A 21,309-nucleotide genomic window follows, 5' to 3' on the forward strand; every position below is an offset into this window, starting at 1 on the left:
AATAAAAATGTCCTAAAGGAAGCATTATAAACCTATATTACCTATATTTTTAAAACACGTCTTAATGGAGCACTCAACAAAATTATTAACTATAAAATAGTAATTTTATGACATTTAAACCATGAGAAATGCTCTTATCCTGTCTTACATTACATTGGGTGTAATGTATGTTAAATGGCTAACATTGAGCAATCCAAACCGATTGTGCCTTTTTTGTTCCTAACATTTAAAACTTTACACTAGAAGTGCTTTTTTTTAACAATTGTTAATAATATGCCTTATACTTAGGCTTTATTTTTAATTAATGGTACACTAATTAATGTATCTCTTGTATCACTAAATCTTATGAAAATATTAGTAGCTTCCCATATAATATTTAAACAGTAGATCAGAGCGTATGATATTGTGAGTGGGCCTGTGCTATTCTTAAACCTTCATTCATTTACACACGTGTTTAAAATTTAGCTGAGGTTCCGCTTCTGTTGCTAAGAGTCAACCCCCCCAAATCACTAAAACAGCATATTAACAGAACTTTGGGGTTAAACTTTTTACATGTGCAATTGACATGCAGTGTGACCAGAATTAAACAAAAATGAAGGGTCTCTGACGGTTTGCTGTCTACAGCAGACATGGCTGTGGCGAGGAGTAATAAAGCCCACCTGTTCCCCATTCCTCTATAATGAAGGCTGACAGCTGACACTATGTCTTTACCAGGTCACGCAGTTCAGTTTGCATTTAACCTCTGACACGCTGGAGAGGGTAGTTATGTTTATCAAGGGACTTATTCAGAAAGGGTTGAGCTGGCAGAATAAAAACCCCAAGATGATGACTTTTAAGAACAGTCATCTAAGGGTTTCTGCAGCCGGGTCTCCTGAACCTGGAGATTAAACTAGGCGCGATCTGCAAATTTCCATGCAAGGTATATTAAAAGACCCTAAGTTGACCAAATCAATTAACACTTTTCACTCACTGACTTCACCTCCTGAGTTGGATCCATTCTTTCATCAATAAGGAACTCACTAAAGTATGAGAATTTTGAACATATATGAAATTATTCTGTTCCAATACTGGTTTTGTATGTTCTTTAGGATGTTAGTAATTGGTATGTAACAATGTGCTAAAGGAACTGCAAAGCTTTCAGGATTTTTTTTTTAAATCATACTAATTTACTACAAGCAAAGGCAATCCCTATATCAATGTAAGATAAAAGTCAAATGCGGACAGGTGTAGAGCTGGAAAGAATGGGTTGCTGTATTTATTACTACCTCTAAAGGGATCCTTAGGTATATCAGAGATATAATACATAAGTCTTTGCCATCTCAAGAACATCAAAATAAATAACATATATCCTAATTGATGTGTTAAAAGACCTATTGACTCCTAAGAATGTTAAAAACATGTATTTTTACATTTGATGTTCCATCCATGTAACCTGCATGGTGCTTCTAGAATTGGATTCCTAGAAATTGGGGACAGAATGGACCTAGGGCCCACAACATTATAATACACAAAGGCACTCCCGGTGCATACCAGTCACGAAGCGCAGTAAGTCTTGGAAGATTTTGTTAGTCTAGACGACATATTATAATTTTCTTAAAACAAAAAAAACCCAAAAAGCTGAAGATACATTTACATGCTATATTTAAGACATGAACACATAAAAAAAGAAAAATTCAGCAGGTAAAAGATCTGATTGGTCTACCTCGGTTACTATTTGTCGAGACATGTTCTGCTGCTATATATATATACATGTTAATGAATTTTAATAAAATCATGTCTCCTTTAATAATACACAAACGCAGACGAGCTGAGATCTGTAGGAGGAATTCTGAGACTGCGCTGAATTTCCGTTGGGTTTAAATTAAACCAAACAGCTGTTACTTTGCAGCAAGTGTAAAAGTTGACTTCTCCTTCTCCAAGTTCCTTAGGTTGTGGCACAGCTGTCATTTCTCCAATACAGAATATCCCACACAGAGTTACATAAACTGGTATTTGCAATATGGCGCGGCTTTACGCTATAATCTCCGAAAGCCTCTGCTGTCTCAGAATCTTGTAGGGGTAATTATTAATTGGGCCATAGCGGTATGCCCCATGGAGAGTGTGCACAGTAATTGGGTGAGGATGTACTCTTTTGGATTTGGCAGTACAATGGTGAAAAGCTATCCTTGCATCACAAGTATACATAATGGCCTATGGTGATTTAGGACCTGGTCGACTGAATTGTTAGCCACCCAGAGGCAAGCATTTTAAAATGCTGTGTGACTATTTAGTGCTCAAGAACATACTACCACGTAGACAACTGTATCAATACAGGCCGGTATGCGCTCAGCAGAAACATCTGCATCTTAAAGACTTTATAAAGGTAAATATTGTGACAGAGGTAGAGCTCTGCAGGATACAGTAGCAAAATCGGGACAGTTGGGAGGCATGCTTGTTAGACCATAGACTTGGCTCATGCTCAGTTATTTAATCACAGACTGCCAAAGATGAGAAGCCTTTAACTTTTTGAGTTACTAACAATGTATGATAACTGTGTATCTTGGAAGAAAGGAACATTTTTGGGATTATTGGAAACTATTTTGGTTCACTGTATATCCTGTAATACAGGAGCACGATGAAATAGATGTTTGGTTTTTTATTCCCATTTTTAGGCAGATCTCTGATTCCTCTTTTGGTTAGAATTAGGCTGTACTCGATTGTGCTTATGCATGCTAATGTTGAAGCAGTATATGCTAGCTTTTGGGGTCTATTTACTAAACAGTGAGTTGACAGGACAGTTTGACGTCATATACCAGCGCTCTGCTTTTTGGAGGTACGCAGCACCTTTTATTGTACACTGACCATTGAGGTGGAGGGGACTGGGGGTGCTGCCCTAGATATGGGCAGCCCCAAAGGAAAATACACCACTCATCCTATATGAGATCTCTTCCTTACCCATTGAACAATGCATTATACAGGGCTATCTCAGCTCTTCTTGATGGATCAAATCAACTTCATATGTAAACAGTATAATATCACATGTTTTCATAATAGTTATATTTTTTTACCCAGGGCCCTCCCGTGATGGCTGTGCCAAATATCCTGTGCCCATCAGGGAATTAAATCAATTCTTGTCCCCCAACTTTTTGTTGAAATCTGGTTGAAATCAGAAAATAGTGATTACCAAGGCAGGAAAAATGCTCTCTCTTGTGGCTGACTGCCTAACTGCAATCCTAGCATCCTTTGTTATACACAATACAAGATAAGCCATATTTATGTGACTGAAGAAACACAACCATAGCAGAAACTATTTACAAGTTGTCTTGACTTAATTGTTTGTCAAGTTCACTTTACATTTAACAATTGTTGGGTGAAAATTTAACAAATATCAGATTGGGAATTCATTTTAGTGAACTCCAAAGAAAATGTGAATAAAAACTGATTTCTAGATTATTGGTTTATTTCTAGATTATTTAAAATCTGAACTGGAAAATATAGATTAGAGTAAATAACATTCAGCATGTTATATAAATAAAAGTAAGTGCAGGTCTGTTGTCAAGAGTGGACAGCACTTAAATAACCTTCATACCCTCGTCACCATATCAGACTACTCTCATCAACAAGAGTAATCTAGAACAAAAATACATAAGGGAAACAACGACCCCAGGAGGACTTTTCATCTGTGCTTTTACTTGCACCATAATTATCCATGAAGACTTCAGTGGTTGCCCATTATGAGCAGAGAAGATAGAAAATCTCTGAAAAGAGAAGGAAGGGGCTGCATATCCCCGGGTAGCACCCTCACCTTTTCACCATTTTTAGGATTGAAGCCCAGCCCCTCTGGGTTTAAAAAGAGGTTTTATATATATATATATATATATATATATATATATACACCATATATCTATAATTTTGGGCATGTGAGTATCTGCATAACTCCCAACATTTCAAAATGTGAGACACTTTTTTTTTTTTTTATCTCGCAGAACTCACCAAAACAAGCAATTGCACTTTAAAATGTCGTGCTTGCATCGCCACTTAAAACACGCTTCATTTTTGTCAGCACAGTTATGCATATTAAAAATAACCAACACATTGAATTGAATTCCCATAAGGCTCAGCCAGACATACTACTTCCATGATGCTGGCTGAGCGTCATGGGAAGTGCAGCAACAGTAAAGCTGCAGATGCTAGCTGTGAACTAAAATTCCTATGATTCTCAGCCAGCCAGGTGTCCACCATAATGCTTGCTGAGCATCATTGGAAAAGCATTATACACCTAGCAAAAAAAGGAGTTCTACGCAAGCCCTTATATAAAATATATTATTTTATTGTACAAAAATTAAATTCATAAAAAACATATAATGCATTTCATTGTGTAGACAACAGAGGTTTGTTTAGGAAAACAATCAGAGCATATGGAGGCAATATGGCTATATATATATAAAGTGTCTTGAGTGCATGTAAACCATCATAAGAATTATAAAGTGCTGAATCATTCAAGTATAATTGTATCTTACTCTATATAGAGTGCACCTATCCATTCTGTAACTTTTTTTGCTAGGTGTATAAGTTTACAGGAGTTCCCCTGTTTTGAGGATGAGATCCTTCATACATGCCACAATATTTATAACATTATGTTATTTGTGAAGAGTGTGGTTGGATTCTTTTGTGTTATCATTGGAAAAGCAGTCCACAGCAGCAGAGATTTTTTTTTTATTATTAAAAAAGGCTAATGTTAGCCTCCCTCCCAGGACCCCTACACACTGCCTTTACACACACCTGCCCATAAACACACATACACTGCCTTTACACACACATATACACATACACTGCCTTTACACACATATACACATTCACTGCCCTTACACACATATACACATACACTCCCCTTACACACACCTGCCCATAAACACACATATACACATACACTGCCTTTACACACACACATATACATGTACACTGCCCTTAAACGCACACATACACATACACTGCCCTTACACACACACATACATGTACACTGCCCTTACACACACACATATTCATGTACACTGCCATTATACACACACACATACATGTACACTGCCCTTACACACACACACATATACACGTACACTGCCTTTACACAGCAGCTACCAAATAACTATACTGCTCTTACACACACATCGGCCCATACACATACACAAGCTTACAAACACATGCATATACATACACTGCCCTTACATCCATCCTGTATCCTGCATCCTGTGGTGAGGGAGTGCTTTACTGCTCCCTCATTACTACGGCTTTGCGCCCCCCCCCGTAGCTGCACCTGAGGTAAGTGCAGATCTCGCACCCTTACCCTTCCTCTGACAGAGGAAAGGAATAGGCGGAATGGCGGGACAGAGACCCAAAACCGGGACTGTCCCGCCTAAATCAGGACAGTTGGGGGGCACAAGGGTAAACCTGATTCTTTGGCCATAAGGTTGAGGTAATTTGAAGCCTGTGGTCCTTCTAAGCCCCAGGGAGGTTCAACCAAAACATGCTTGTTTGGCTCTTGATTGGCACAGTTTTGGCTTGCTGAAGGGTTCACCAGTCTCTTCACAGTTTGGGGTGTTGGTAAGTATACAGTGTACAGATTAACTTTTCTGCTACATACTTTTTCTTCACTTGCCCTGACCTGGTGGCTGGTTGTGTAATGCCAGCCATGGACTCTATATTTTTATTTATAGAACATTGCACTTTTTTGTGCATGTGTTTCACTTGGTATGTTTAAATGGTTTTTGAACTGGGAATGCCAGATTGTATCTGGGTTCCGGAATACTTCGTTTTTGGTGGGAGAGATATGCAGGCATTCCAGCTGCCACTGTCCCTTGGACACCTCAGTGGCTCCCCTCTTTGGAGGGGGCCTATAGGGTCAAATGCATCTCCAGAAAAGAAAGATTGGGGACCCAGTGATCCACCATGGTCTTAGTATGGCACTTGGCACCCACACCTTTGTCTTCACTGATGATTGACAGTACAGCATCATGAGGTCAGGCGTGCCGTCCCCTATAGGTTTTTGCTGGGAGTTAACCGTGTGGCTATGTATTGTACAGAGGCTTTTTCTTTATGCCCACTGAAGGTTGCAACAACACCCCTGAAAGCTACAGCCCCTTGTTAAACATTTCATTTGATCACCCTACTTGTGTCGCTCCTTGACCTGTCTGACCCTGTTTCTGCTAAGGACTTTTTGTCTTGCCTGAGATATTTACCAATTCAGGTGTGCTTCTTGCTCAAAGAGGTGCCCCTGGGAGGTGGCATACAAGATTTGCGGTTGGTAGAACTACCTGAAGTGGGTCAAGTCTTAAAAAAAACATGTTCCTGGGTGGGACCCATAAATTCCACCATAATTCAACGATACAGCATATATATTACTAGCATCGCTCTAATCCCATCAGCAGGGACAAAGCTACACCACAACAATTACAACAATAGGCCACAAGAGGGCGACCTTGCCCTATAAACGTTATCAAAGGAAGGGCGTTAAAGCCTATATTTCAGGCACCATCCCCTCCCCCTTCTCCTCCTCTTCTCTTATTTCAACTTCCTGCCTTAGGACCTGTCATTTCTGCACTTTAGAACAGAACAATATCCACAATGGCTGCGAGGCTACGTCTTCTGGGGAGATCAGTTCAACATCTCAATAAAGTCTGTTCCAAGCATACCCCATGTGGGTCTACCAAGACCCCCTTATGGAGTGGAGTTCAGTCTAGGTAAGTTCTTATATCCTTCTATAAAAGCTGAGATTCACTTGCATAATACATAATTATATAACCATCTGCTGCAGAATGATGTCACGGTTTTCTGTACACATCATCATTCTGCCTTACCCAGATCTGTGCGATTCCCCTTGTGCCCCAAACAAAAGGCATGCTGTGTGAAATAGGTGCTTTGGAATGTACAGTGAAGTTCAGAAATAATCAGCATTTTCTTAATATAATCTCAATCATTCTAATAAATTCCCAGGCAGTAAATATGGTGAGCTCACAATCTACTCACTCCTCAAGGACCTTTGATATTCTGTTTATATCCTTCTCTGTCACTGCTGTGACCTCTGTCCTACTTTTTCTGGCACTGGGAGATAAAGGGGCAGGTACAGCATGGTGTGCAATGCTAATGTGTTGTGCAAAGCTTCAATTTCACACATTGGTTTATTTAATCTATGAAATCATCAATTTTTACTACTCCTAACACTGCCAGCCAAATGGATCCAATAGCAAGCAACCATTTTCCTCCAGCTGACTTTAAAATAAAGCATGGTTGATTAACTCAATCACTCCAGGGGCTCATTTTCCCATTAGTAGTGTGGATTGATATGTTTGATCCATACGGTGAGCACAGATCTTGGGCGTCGATTACAATATGCTTGTTTATGTGTAACCCACAAATAGTAACACGTGGAAGCCCCTCAGAGGGTTAGTGCAAAGAATGGCAGTAGCGTGCCATGGAGCACCATGTGATCCGTTCTGTGTTGGAGATCATTAATACCCTCGTAGACCTCATTTAACCTTCAGGCCTATACGTCTGATAATAAAATAACAATTAAGGAGTGGCCAAAAGAGAAATAGTGAAACCCTGCGGCGAGGATAACAATAGTACACAACACCTGCAAATAATAACAAAATAATCATAACTTTGCGCCAGATCAAATAATAAATAAGCTTACAATATTCTATCCACAATACTGAGAAACAATGTATATCTAAAAAACAACATTCTAATATTGTAAGTTTTTTTATTTATCACTTATGGAGCCAGCTTATCATTATTTTGTTGTTACTTTATGTCTGATGGCCCTTAACTGCTTGCATATTCCTCATCTAAATCTTGCAACTTGTCCTCTGTTGGTTTCATTCTTTAGATTGCATGTCTGTTAAGACCTAAAGTGAGAATATCTGGAAAAACCTAATGTAGAAATGCCCAAAACCTCAATCTTACACATCACTTTTCTTAAAAGTAACAATCTTTAAATGATTTAATGGCAAGCAGATTTGAAATCAATTCTAATTTATGAAAAACTAAATGTTGAAGCTGAAAGCCCACTGGATTTGTGGGAAGTGTGTACTTGGCGTCATGCTATAATGCTCAGAAACACTATTGGCGGTGGGAGTATTCAAAGCAATCTCTAATTTACTTGTTGATATGAAGGCGATACCATTGATGTAGAACATCCTTATGCGACCTAAACAAGGAGAGGTGCGGGTGATGTTTTGACAAGAACTACATCCTATATCATATGAAAGCATGCGTAGTGTTTAGACCGGCATATGCTGAAAGCGCATAAGAACGTTATAATGTGCAGCGACCGTACAAACCTAGAGGATTACTTTTTAATTAGTAGCAATCTAAAGAGAGACCCCTGGGATTCTCTCTTGGACTCGCTTGGTTTAAAGTTGTCTGTTGATGACCTTGGAGTGGCACCTTCATGTTTACCACTGGTATAAATAATTGTAAGGGATTAAATTCAGAACACGATGTTTCTTCTCTCCAGATAGCTACGCTCCAGGAGAAATTAAATATTATATTACTCTATATAGTTTAAATATTTATTGATATTTAATAATGAACTTTCACAGATGCATAACCTTAAACGGATGCACTTGAGAAAAACAATGAAGTACATGGGACGGTTACGTGAATATATGACAAGAAGAGCTTTAGTTCTAATTAGGATTTGCTAGTCTTCAGTGTCCTTTAGATAATAATCTATAGTGACTTTTAGAAAGAAAATACAGGTTGGCTTCTTATTAAATTATTGGAGATTCAAGGCCTTAAGCATAAGTATGGCATCAAAATGGATAAACATTGCTGGTGAAATTAGATGTAATTTATAGAGCACCTGCAGATTCCGTAGCACTATTACAATAGGGGAGTTTAAAATCAACAATATCATTAAAATATAATGCGTACAACAATTGGCATTAATCCATGAGACAGAGTCCTGCTCTTGTGAGCTTACAGTCTATCTTTATGATGTTTATTAAGCTGAGCATAATTCTAGAAAATGGAAAAATGTTCAAGAGAAATGTAACTACTGATATTGTATGATATGTTGTATGTATTTTTTATGATAGAAATTTAAATATAAATATTTTATTTATTTAAGGTACCAACACAGCCAGCCGGATGCCGGAGGCGAGCCGCTACGCCCAGAGCCCTCTCATTCCAAGACCTTAATGGACATAGGCACAAGACGTATCTTCTCTGCTGATCATGACATTTTCAGGCAGAGTGCCAGGAAGTTCTTCCAACAGGAAGTAGTCCCTTACCATGCAGAGTACGTAGAGGAAGTTTGAGTGAGAATTCCATGATGATGTCATACATTGACACTGGAACGTGAGACAGAGCTTTGTAAAGTATTTCTGAAAACTCAAATACTTCTTAATGGCCCAATAGTGCTAGTCCAATGCACATTTTGTAAAAAATTTAGGGTTTTATTAGTGCTGACATTTTTTCTGTATATGCAGCAATAAACAGGCAACCAAGTGGTGTTATGACCATAGCAACTAATCAGCAGACACATTTATTTCTTTGCTATGTGATAATCTGTGCCCCATAATCACTTTTGTTATGCATAATCCTGTGTATATTGTGTTTTTGTATCCTACTGCTACTGACTTTGATTAAAAAATAAATTTTCCCTCTAATGTTATAAGCGCTGAAAATGTGCCCAATGTTTAGTTCTTTTGTGTGCCGTGAGTAGAGGACAGTGGTGGGCTGATATTTTGACGGTAGTACCCATTGATTCCACTAGGGGGCAGCACTGTCATTACTAGTTCTCTTTCTATATTTGCAGATGGGAGAAAGCTGGTCAGGTAAGCCGGGAATTGTGGGAGAAGGCTGGACAGCAGGGTCTTTTGGGTACCGCTATTCGTGAAGAACATGGAGGCATTGGCGGTGACATTCTGTCATCTGCAATCGTATGGGAGGAACAGTAAGTAAAACAGCGTTATGTGATAAAATCAAACTGGCTCGATAAATATCAGGTGCTGTTCTGCTGAACTTAACACTTTGGTAACTAACTGCAGTATTGCAATCTAGTTCCTTATACTATGGAACACCTAAATCCTTCATTGAAATAATCATTTAATCCAGCCAAATTTCTCCTTATAAGAAGTCTTAATAGTAAATATTAAAATGACAGCTCAACAAGGGTTTGATTGCCATTTTTATTGTGTGTGACTTTAGGGATTTTTTTTTCTTGACATTTTTCTTATTATATTTGTGTTTCTTCAGGATGTATGTGAATTGCACCGGCCCAGGATTCAGCCTTCACTCCGACATTGTGATGCCTTATATCTCAAACTATGGCAGCAAGAGCCAGATAGAGAAATATATTGCAAACATGGCTGCCGGCAAATGCATTGGTGCTATTGCAATGACTGAACCTGGGGCTGGAAGGTCAGTATTGCCTGTTTTTAATATTCTGCAGGAAATGAAACAAGCTTAAACTAACCTGACTCTTCCTGTTGTCTTTAGTGACTTACAAGGAGTTCGCACAAATGCCAAGAAAGACGGAAGTGACTGGATACTCAATGGCAGTAAGGTATGGACGTTTCACGGTTTGTTCGTTGACATTTCCTTCAGACTCTGTAAAGGCAAACTATCGTCCTTGATCTCAGAACCCATCGCACATATTAATCAGCATTTACCAAGGTTTTCTAGCCAGATTTTAAATTAAAAAGAAAATATTAAGCCAAGGTTGGCAGCAGCTTATGGCAAGGTCAACGTTATCTAGTCAGTGTCCTGCCATGAGGTTCTCTCACTTCTTCTCGCAGCACTTTTACAAAAGCTGCCTGAACGAATCAACAACCAGTAGTGCAACAATAAGTGTGAGATAACACAATAAGTAGAAATAATCCTGCACATCCTGAGGTAAAGTAGGTTAAGGTATATTTCGCCCTGGTACTCATGTTAGGTGGGGTTTTCATAGCTCTACCTTGCTTTTTTGAACCTGTAAACACTATTAGAAATGTCAGATTTGAGAAAAAGGAAACAATCCACTTGAAACTGATTCTGTTTGCTGCCTTTCCGCAGGTGTTTATTACTAATGGCTGGATGAGTGATGTAGTTATTGTTGTTGCCGTCACAAACCGTGAAGCCCGTACCCCAGCTCACGGCATCAGCCTCTTTCTTGTGGACAATGGCACCAAAGGTTTTGTGAAGGGCCGGAAGCTGGAAAAAATTGGTCTGAAGGCGCAGGTACTAAAACCCCGTTTTTATAAGCTAAGCTTGCTTTTTCTTCCACCAAAACTTGCATCATGTGGTTCAAATAAAAGCTCACCATGCATTAAAATAATCTATTTTATATATCTCAGGCACCTGAGTTTTGGGATCTATTATCTAACTTATATTCAACATTGGTAATACTTTAAGCAAATACTAGTTTAATGTTATGTCAGTGGTTTGCAGTAAATATTAAATGGCTTATAAGCCCCCTCCCCTATAATGATGCTTTTAATAGGGTTCTACTTGACATCTCTTTTCAGGACACGGCTGAGTTGTTTTTTGAAGATGTCCGACTCCCAGCTGATGCTTTACTAGGAGAAGAAAATAAAGGTTTTTACTACTTGATGGCAGAGCTCCCCCAGGTGAGACTTAAACACACTGAACCCAATTTCAAAGAGAGAAACCCATTTCAAAGCCTTGTGGTCTCTGTCTCCGGGTCATTGCCAATCTGTCTTCTTGCTCTCCTTCCAGGAAAGGTTATTGATTGCGGATATGGCCCTTGCTAGTTGTGAATTCATGTTTGAAGAAACCAGAAACTACGTGACGCAAAGAAAAGCATTTGGCAAAACGATTGCACATTTACAGGTACAACATACATGCGCCTCCGCTGTCTGTTCAGATGCATCTGTAGGCACCTCGTTGAACAGGTCCAGTTATTGAACCAGTGTCCTGATGGTTGGCTGGGCAGTGACTGAGAAATGCTGAGAAATGGACAGATATCCCTGGGGGGGGGGAGAGGGAATGGCTGCCCCATGTATACATATCTAATGTATCCTTATTGTAAAAAATGTGCGATATCGGTACTAATTATAAACTGTTAATCTTCTGTTTTGTTATAATCTGTGTTTTGTTAGATGATTTGAACGTGCCGTGCAAATTGGGGACACATAGGCCACAAAATCGGCTTTCACTACCGCCTTCTGCGTACGCAGGAAAATATAATGCCTGCATATTGGAGTCCATTTTGCATGAACTGCAGTGCATTTGCATATTGCTGCGACGTGCTTTACTCATAGGACTCCTATCCTGGCTGCGTCTACTGAAAGCATTCATCAGTACTCTTTCTGCGCATGCTCAGAACTCCAATGCTATTCAGCGGGAGTAACAGCAGCCAATGTATGCTGTCTGAGCGCCGATCTTTTGAGGGCGCACACGTGATTGGCTGCTGCTTTAATCAATGACCTACTGAGTTCAGTGGGAGTGCTACTGAGCATGTGCAAAGAGGTGTTCGTGCAAATGTTTCCTTGTTTCAATAGAGGCAGCCGCCAGAGGATTTGAATAATATATAATAATTGTATAATATACAATAAAATTTTAGTGTTTTAACAGTACTATTGTTTAATTTTTTTACAATAGGGTGTGAAAGGGATAGCTTCACATTGAGAAATCCGAATCTTGCATTAATAATTCATTTTGGTGCTTGATTTATTTATTTTTATTATACTTTCCTTTTTTTCTTTCTTTTCTAGACTGTTCAGCACAAGCTGGCAGAGATGAAAACACAGATCTGTGTGGGTCGTGCCTTTTTGGACAGCTGTCTCCATCTTCATGCCGAAAAACGTTTGGACTCTGGCACTGCTTCCATGGCAAAATACTGGTATGCATGAGAAAAGTACTTGGAATAAAAATCCACGCACAATAGAGCATCCGTGTACTGAAGATTAACCGCATTCTAGAAAGGGAAAGCTATGATTTAGGTACAGAATGTTAAATGGAGAACATTTTGGTGGACACAAGGAGGTTGTTGACCTGGTCTCTGAGTGGTAGCGGCTTGCTTGCTGAGTAACCTATAACTATTGATTGGGTGAAGCAGTTTCACGTTGGCCTTGGTCTCCATGGAGCTGTCCTTGCAGCTCTTTCACAAGTTGGTGTTTGTTTCCACTTGAACTTTTTCAAGTCATTGTCTTCTGAGGGGAAATTGGACGTCAACATTCCCTTCTTTATAAGCCTATAAAGCCCTTTGAGTACCACGGGTGCATTCCTCCAGCTTGTGCTAGGTAATTTAGTCTGGCCGAAGTTACAGAATTTGTTTTTCTTAATCCAAAAGGTCACCAGGCTCTGGACAGATTTGTCACGTCTGGAGAGCGGGGAGGGCAAGATTCTGTTTTTAGTTTCTTTAGACAAAACAACAAGGAGGGGAGTGAAATGATATGTATGTAAAGCGTGTGCATCTTTTATAATGATATATCGAAGAATCATTGCACTCAAATTCTCCATCGGGGTTAGTACAGGTTGAGAACCTGCTTGGAACCAGAAGTATTTCGGATAAGGGATAATCTCGGATAATGGATCTGTGTCCGTTCTGGTGTTCAGGCTTTTCCCCAGGACCCAGAGCGCTTCGGGGTTCCCCAGAGCAACAGACCAGAACAATGGACCAGCAGCGCTCAGGGGCCACAACGAGAAGCCTGAATAACGGAGTGGACATCCTAGGAAAAGACAAACGGGGGGGGGTGTCTACTAATTACAGGAGAGGTCACACCTCTTTCCTGCCCCCCCACCTGTGAGTATCCCTTATCTGAAAAAGGGATCCTCAACTTGTAGTACAAATGTCAATCAAAAGGAGCTCTGGTGGGACCCCGCTTAACCAGATGAATGATGCAAAATACAGTTTATGTGAATATTACAGTTAACAAGAATGTTAACCCCTTAATGACAAAGCCTGTACATGTACGGGCTCAAAATGCATTGTTTTCAATGGGTTTAGGGACTGCCCATTGTCCTTAAAGGGGTTAATCATGACATAAAAAAAATTGTATATGTATGTGTGTGTATAATATATATATTTGTAAAAAGTTGATGTGTATATTGTGTATGTTTACTAGGATACGACCGGGCTTATGTATATAAAATGATTCTGGTTTGAAAAAATGGTCTATAGCAAACTTAATGATCTAATGAGAAAGGACAGGTCATTGGTTCCTATGGTGATTAAAAAAAAACTTTACCAATTTTACATCATAAATAAAAAGGGGTATTACTGTACTTGACTAATCCTTATGTCTAAATAACCTCCGATCATGTGTTTTAGGGCCTCTGATCTCCAGAATGCTGTGGCAACGCAGGGTGTCCAACTCCATGGAGGATGGGGATACATGTGGGAGTACCCCATTGCCAAGTAAGTGTGATACAATGAATATTGCATTTAAACTACTCACTTTAGCCTGCCATGGACATTTCTATGGTAATCTATACATTGTAAAATAACTTCACTAAACCTTTCAGGTTTTTATAAGCAGTGTACTTGGCCTGTGATGGGAAGAAGCAGTAAAAAATGTTTTATGTCCCCAAAGATATGTTCTTTGGCTATAAAGCTGATACGTGTGTGTGTGTGTGTGTGTGTGTGTATATAAACTTTCTTTTCAGAGAATATTCTGATAATAATATATTAACCTTTTGTTTTCCCGCTTTATTACAGAGCTTATGTAGATTCTCGTGTTCAGCCAATCTATGGTGGTACCAATGAGATTATGAAGGAACTCATTGCAAGAGATATTGTGAAGGACAAGTAGTTCTCTTTTGCAGCCCGTGCTTGAAACCTGCCATAGAGACTTTCTCACTTGAAAATACATTTTTGATACATCATCCTGATTTAACAAATACACATCTAAAGTTTGTTGGTAAACCTAATACAAAGGGGGGAATAAAATGCAAAAACTTTAACCATCTGTGTTGTTTATAATTATGAGCATTGTCAGGAGTAATATCTTTTTTGAGATATCACAACTACTGTTCTACGGTTGCTGACCAAGTTCTTAATTGTTTGGCTACAACTTTTTATATTCTTCTAGTGGGACACTGATTTATGTTCCCCTGCAGTCGCAAAAAAAGGCAGGACCATTCAAATTCATGGTGAACGACATGGTAACGCATGGTTTTCATACAACAATAATGGGCAGTATATATTAGAGATGTTTGTTCTTACATATGATGTAGAATAATGGGGATTTTCGGCAGACTATCACAAGAGTTTGTAGGGCAGGGGTGTCCAACCTGCGGCCCTCCAGCTGCTGCAGGGCTACATCTTCCATAATGCTCTTTCAGAGAAGGGGCTGGCTGAGGAGTATGGGAGATGTAGTCTTGCAGCAGCCAGAGGGCCGCAGGTTGGACAACCCTGTTGCAGGACATAATTGTGGTTCATTGGCTCAGTGGGTAGTAAATATGAAAGCTAGAGCTGTAGTGTCGCCTCGCTCACTGTGCATTATGAATGACTGACCTGTCCCCATCTAATGGCTAGTGAAGTCAGATTTTTATCCTCAAAGAATTCTCACTATGGTTGTACAGGGTTAACCAAGCTTGCAGGAGGAAGCTGGCTGGTGATAGCCCTTTTATGATGAATAGCATAGTCAGCTGAAGCTCTCTTGCAAAATACATTAAGTAATGAGCCATGTTGTCTTAATGTTCATTGAATGAGCAAGCAGAGGATTTAAGACCATTCAGTGCAGCCAGGTGACGAGATGTTCTTCAAGAACCTCACTGCATCTGCTCCTTTTAGACACTTCAGCTAAAACAACTATTGTATGTGGCAATGCGGTGCATATAATACTTAGGTAGACTGTTTAATTTCATGAAATGTTAAAATACTTTTTCCAAAGTCCAAGAAAAAAAATTACAATAGGATCCCACAACAAATAACGTTTGTTTAAAAATATATAAAAAAAAAAAAAAGCCCAAACGAAATTACAGCCTTAAAATCATAAGACTGCTTCATGCTGATGACTCGGATCGGCAGCGAATGCATGCGCAAGCACCTGGCAGTGCTGACTGATGTGTGGGATCGCAGGTAGGCGATGATCCCTGAAGAAAAGATTGATGTGACTGACCTTTTAATAGGCTCTAAAATGAGACCTCACTATCTCACATCGAATAACTTAATCTAGAGTGACCCTTGAGCCGCGTCAAATGTCCCTTTTTCACGTGATGGTGCATTCACCATGTTCATTACAGAGTGATGGCACATATTCATGTTTTGTAGTTAAACTTTAAACAAATTCCTATTATTAACACAAACGTATATGGTGTAGTTTGCACTTGTTATTTTTAGTCGTGATTTTTCTGTGCTTTCTCCTGTTCGGATGGAATTTTCCTTTAAAGTTTACCATCCTGCGATATGAACACCACATGTGGTTGTCTCTTTACAGCCACACTTGTAACCGTCTCACATTTGCTTTAACGACTATAACCAATAGACGTATAACTACCGTGATCAATAGCTGGTGTATAAAGCTTGTTTATCACTGGGACATATCTATAAACAAACAAAATGGGTCCTAATTCCCCTGTTTTTGGAAAAGAAAGAACATGGAAACAACAAAAGCCCAAGCTAAGCCCTCCTGAAGGAAGTCCAGAAACAATGGGAAAGGACTACATGAAGCAGAGCAACCTTTTGACTTCTAGGTCTTCAGGTATCTTAAGGAAATGAATGTACTTCTGTCCAGAAGAAGAGTATCTGTGACTGCAGGCAGTTCGTCGGCTGAACCATTCCATTGGAATAGAAGGCCTTGGTAAATGAAATCTTCCCGTACTTGGTAGCCTTAACTGAGCCTGAGAGCTGAGGTTGAACAAATCTGCGTACCAAAAGCTCTGTGGCCAACTCGGAACTACTAGGATGACTGAAGCTTCTCCTTGTCAGATTTTCTAGACAACCCTGGAGATATGATGGAAGGGAGGAAAAATATGAATCTGAAATGAAAATTCCACTACTGAGAAAGGGTGTCCAGAGCCGACGGCCAAGCTTCCAAATTCATTCAAAGGTGATTTGGACTGGAGACTGTAAGGTCTGTTTTTGGGATACCCCATCTATGTATGATCATCTGGAAAACCCATCCTGCCTTGAAAAGAATCTGAGCCTACCATGTTGTAGCAGAATGCTGAAGACCTGCTGCATCTTGGGAAGAAGAGCCCAGACCTTCTACCTGTGAAGTTCACCTCTGAAATCTTGCTTTCTAAAAAACTGAAACATCTTGACTCTATCTGGACCTCTAAATAATTCTCCGCATTATTCTCCTCTATCGATAGTTGATGTAAATGGGTTTGAGGGATTCTGCAGAATACACATAATTTGCACGCTATTTGCAGTGTAGGAGAAGCGTTCAGCCAATCATATCTTCCTGCACGTGCTGGCTCGGTGAACACTTTGGGTGAGGGTCTGCTTAGATTTCAGTGACAGTCCTTTGCTGCCACTTATTGGCTGCTTCAAGCATCCAGTGGCAACAAATGAGGAGAAGCAGGGCAGCTTCTACAGCAGGGCTGCAACTTCAAGGTCAGGTAAGTGCTTCTTTTCTATGCTCAACTTTAGTATGCATTTTACTTTACAGGTGGTCAGGGACATTAGACTTTCAGGGGTCAGGGACATTAGTACTTTTAACCACTTAGCGACAAATAACATACCACGTACGTCATGAGAAAATGTCCCTAGAGGACTATTGACTTACCTGGGAAAGAATGTCCACAATCACATCGATCACACAGGCACTGATGTCTGCCGGGCAAACCAGCCCCTCACGCTTTTGATTGCTCCTACGGGAGCGATCTTGCAGGCTCAATCTGTTCTTCACCCAGTTTTATTCCTTCCACACAGCTGTTTCAGTTAATTATTGCGTTTCAAGCTACATATTAAATTAATGATCATTAGCACCGGTTATTGTTTAATCGTACACCTAACTATATGCCAAATATCTTGCGACTTGACAATTGACGCTGTTTTGAAGGTAAAGAGTGTTCACACCAAATATTGATTTAATTTAGATTTTTCTTTTCACTCACTTTGCATTTTGTTAAATTATTTAAAAAAAGTTGCATGTCTATTTTTTAAAGCATTCTTACTTTACAGCATATTTCACACCGGCCTAAAACTTCTGCACAGTACTCTATATATTTATTTATTTTTGCAGTTTTAACCTAAAAAAATGGTGTGTGATCAATGATCAGTCTCACTGATCAATAGCTAGTGACTGAATCTGAACGTCATCCCTATCGCTAACACTATACACTAACTATAACCTAAACTTAACATCTAACCATACCAAATACTATGACAAATCCATTAACAGGACCCAGGCGCTATCTCCTAACCCTTAACTGGTAGGTATATTCACTAAACTGTTAGGTTAATTATTTGTGTGCTAGAAGGTTGGGTCACTAAAATTAGCTATAAACCCAAGGAAGGAAAGACACCAAAAACATTTTAAAGAATTGCTCCAAAGCCCAGGGAAGGAACTGCCTTGTATGCAAAAAAAAATAAAATAAAAACAATTCTCAGGTGATGTGTTTTCACATTTACATAGAGTTTATTGGGTTTTTTGGTGTTTAGGAGTATTTTTACATAAGCTCCACCTTCAGTATCCATCTGTAAAGAAAATGAAACCACTTTGCCCTCCAATGATTTGGGGGGTCTCTTGTGATTGTGTAACACTGACATACCACAAATATTTGCTCAGTAGACATATGTGATTCATTTGTTGTATTTCCTTTCTTTCTTGCTCCAGATAGCCCAGTATGATGCATTCCAAAATATGCATGGCATGTGAAAAGGTGGAGGAAAAATACTAAAATTCCTGTGCTCCCGCTAGGTTTGTTGTAGTAAGTGGGCCACCTAGTAAGTGGGGTAGGTGTCTTTGAACTCTTTAAGGGGTGTGCATTTAGGGAATATATAGTCTTATGGAGTTAAATTAAAATATGGGATCTCTACTGAGTCTCAAATGAGACATGGACCCTGTAGAGCGATCTGTCAAAATTACAACTTGGAAAACTGAAATACGCAAGCTTCAGTTTTAACCCCACAACGTCTGAGAAACATGACTTATTGCTGTACTCGAGGGAGTGTTTCTAAATACAAATCCAAAACTTTTTTGTTATTTCACATATCCATTCTGAAAAAAAACAACATAGTGTAACTGCAAAGTGCATTTGATAAATCCATTTTTGTTACACCAACTTTATCATAATTATCATTTTAATTTAGAAAGTAACGCTTGTGATATAGGGTATAATCATAAATCCTCTGCCATTGATAATCTGTACAGACTGACAGCACAAGCGCTGTAGTGACAGTCAGGGCCCGGCTGCGATCGCTCCATTCATATTTACTAATGTACTACTTTGTGATTGTCTGTAGCCCCGCCTACAACACTACAAGCGCAGTAGAATTCATTATGCGCAGTTAGCAATTTCTATTGGCTAGTAGATGTCCAAAATGTCCTTAAACAAGCCTATTTACTATGCGATTGGTCAAGTGTGAATAAAACCTTGAAAGCAAAGGACGAGATACTCCCCGCCCACGACATATGCGATTAGTCAGATTTACTTAACTGCGGCTTCTGATTGGTGCTCTGCCTTTGCAGCGCCTCAGCCCTCCGTAGTGAGTTCTAGCCGTCAGTTGGGCAGCGGCGGCTGTCAGGCGGGTACTGTGTAAAGGAGTAACGCAACAACATAAAGGAGGGCGGGACTTGTTCTCAGTTACAGTGAAGCTGCTAACGGGTCGGTTTCACACGCCTTGGGCTGCGCATACAGTGCCTGGTTAAATTCGGAACAGTCGGCAGAAGGGCAGGTGAGGAAAAACCCTGGGCTCGTTAACCCTTCTTTATCATCCTCTGTCTCTGCCGTTCTTTCTCCCTCAGTAAATCGGGAGCGCGTGTAGTGCCCGCGCAACAAATCCGAGCGCGCGACTTCTTAAGGCACGAAGCGCGCCCTGCTGGAAGGGATGCGGACTATTCTTAAATGCGCGAGATGATTGGACGAAAGCTTTGTGCGTGGGTGGTGCGCAGGGTGGGGCCAACTGGAAACATTAAATCGATGGTTTTTGGCATGATAACGATCGCAAAAGGTGGTGTGACGTGTTGCCGTTTATTTGGCTCATTAGCCTTTTTTATTTAGAAATTAGGGGGGATATAGCAAAATACCTCAAAAGGTCTAATTCTTAGTAAAAGTTTTCAATTGTACGCTTTAACCATTTTTTATGATTTAGGGTTTTTGAAGGGGGTTGTCATGGAAACTTTGATCATTCTGTATGGATAGACAGTTTTATTTCAAAAAAACAATGCCAGGCATCCGATGCAAACGCAGGCCTGTTAGGGAGTTTCAAATGTATGCCTAAAAAAAGTACTTCCTAATATCCAATGCTTCTGGTCACTGATTGGCTGGTTGAAGCAGCCAATCACCAGCAGGAAAGTGTTCCTATTGAAATTGATAGGAGCGATTTCCGTGTGTACGCATGAGGCTCATGTTAGGGAGCACGCCAAGCTGAAGTGTGGTAAGTATATCATGTGCCAGGAGATATGTTCGGCCCAATGCATCTCCTGCACTAAAGGTAGCTGGGGCAGGTAAGGTTTAGAAATTCTAGTGGTATTCACTTATGGGGGATCTGTATCTCACCCCTCTTACAACCTCTGATGCCCTTAGGCCAGTGGGGCCCTAAGCACCTGCTTATATAGCAGCACACTATTGAGTACTACAGGATGCGTGATTGTGATCTAAGCACTAGTAGGTAAAGGCATGTTCACCACAAAACTTTGCAACTTTCCAAAGTTGTCGAATTCCATGTTTCTTAACACAGGTTTAGGGTCTATAATGTTTCTGTGGGGATAAAGGCTGCCTCTCATCTCATAAATCGGTGTACTTTTGATTTTTGTTCATCCTGTTTTCTCTGTATAGAATGCTGATGGGGCTTGGTGCCCATCCCAATACTTCTCAACCTGCATCTCACGATGCCGTCTAAGAACCTAACCGCAAAATAAAGAACAAAAAGGGAAGAAACTGTGATGACTGAGAAAATATTGTTTTTCTGCTGCGTCTTCTGCTAACTAAGCTAATGAAATGTAAGTAATGTGTATGAAAATGTCAGTTAAACACTGCTTCTTACACTACCTGATCATTTAAATGATCACTTCCGATATTAACAGATTGAAAAATCCCAGCAGTCAGGTAGCCCTGGCTCCTAGATTTTAAGATTTGGTTCCAAATGTTTTGTACTTCTCTCTGGCTCCTAAATAAAAGTCAAGCTTGCTGTCAGATTTGTCAGTCTGTTTATTTTTAATGCTGCGTTTTGTCATCTTATAGTTAATAGTCTTTTGTTGTATTTTGAGT

General features: G+C 39.8%; 1 protein-coding gene across 1 annotated transcript; it reads left to right on the top strand.

Moving 5' to 3' along the window:
- The first annotated feature begins 6,597 nt into the window (after positions 1-6,597).
- Positions 6,598-14,738, top strand: LOC149282410 (long-chain specific acyl-CoA dehydrogenase, mitochondrial-like). The gene is made up of 11 exons (XM_089498284.1): positions 6,598-6,713; positions 9,107-9,277; positions 9,797-9,934; positions 10,237-10,401; positions 10,480-10,546; positions 11,038-11,202; positions 11,490-11,591; positions 11,701-11,814; positions 12,699-12,826; positions 14,258-14,344; positions 14,645-14,738. The coding sequence occupies exons 1-11, from the start codon at positions 6,598-6,600 to the stop codon at positions 14,736-14,738; spliced, it is 1,347 nt and encodes a 448-aa protein (XP_089354410.1).
- Positions 14,739-21,309: the final 6,571 nt, after the last annotated feature.

This window comes from Sceloporus occidentalis, unplaced genomic scaffold, assembly GCF_023333645.1.
Source record: "Sceloporus occidentalis isolate IW3139 unplaced genomic scaffold, rSceOcc1.0.p SCAF_117, whole genome shotgun sequence".
Classification (NCBI taxonomy): domain Eukaryota; kingdom Metazoa; phylum Chordata; class Lepidosauria; order Squamata; family Phrynosomatidae; genus Sceloporus; species Sceloporus occidentalis.

What these genes read in the sequence shown, in the direction of transcription:
- LOC149282410 (XM_089498284.1), top strand. Translation starts at nt 6,598, where the DNA reads ATGGCTGCGAGGCTACGTCTTCTGGGGAGATCAGTTCAACATCTCAAT. An exon ending in GTAGTCCCTTACCATGCAGA is followed by an intron (nt 9,278 to 9,796) that starts GTACGTAGAGGA and finishes CTATATTTGCAG; the next exon opens with ATGGGAGAAAGCTGGTCAGG. An exon ending in GCTTCCATGGCAAAATACTG is followed by an intron (nt 12,827 to 14,257) that starts GTATGCATGAGA and finishes CATGTGTTTTAG; the next exon opens with GGCCTCTGATCTCCAGAATG.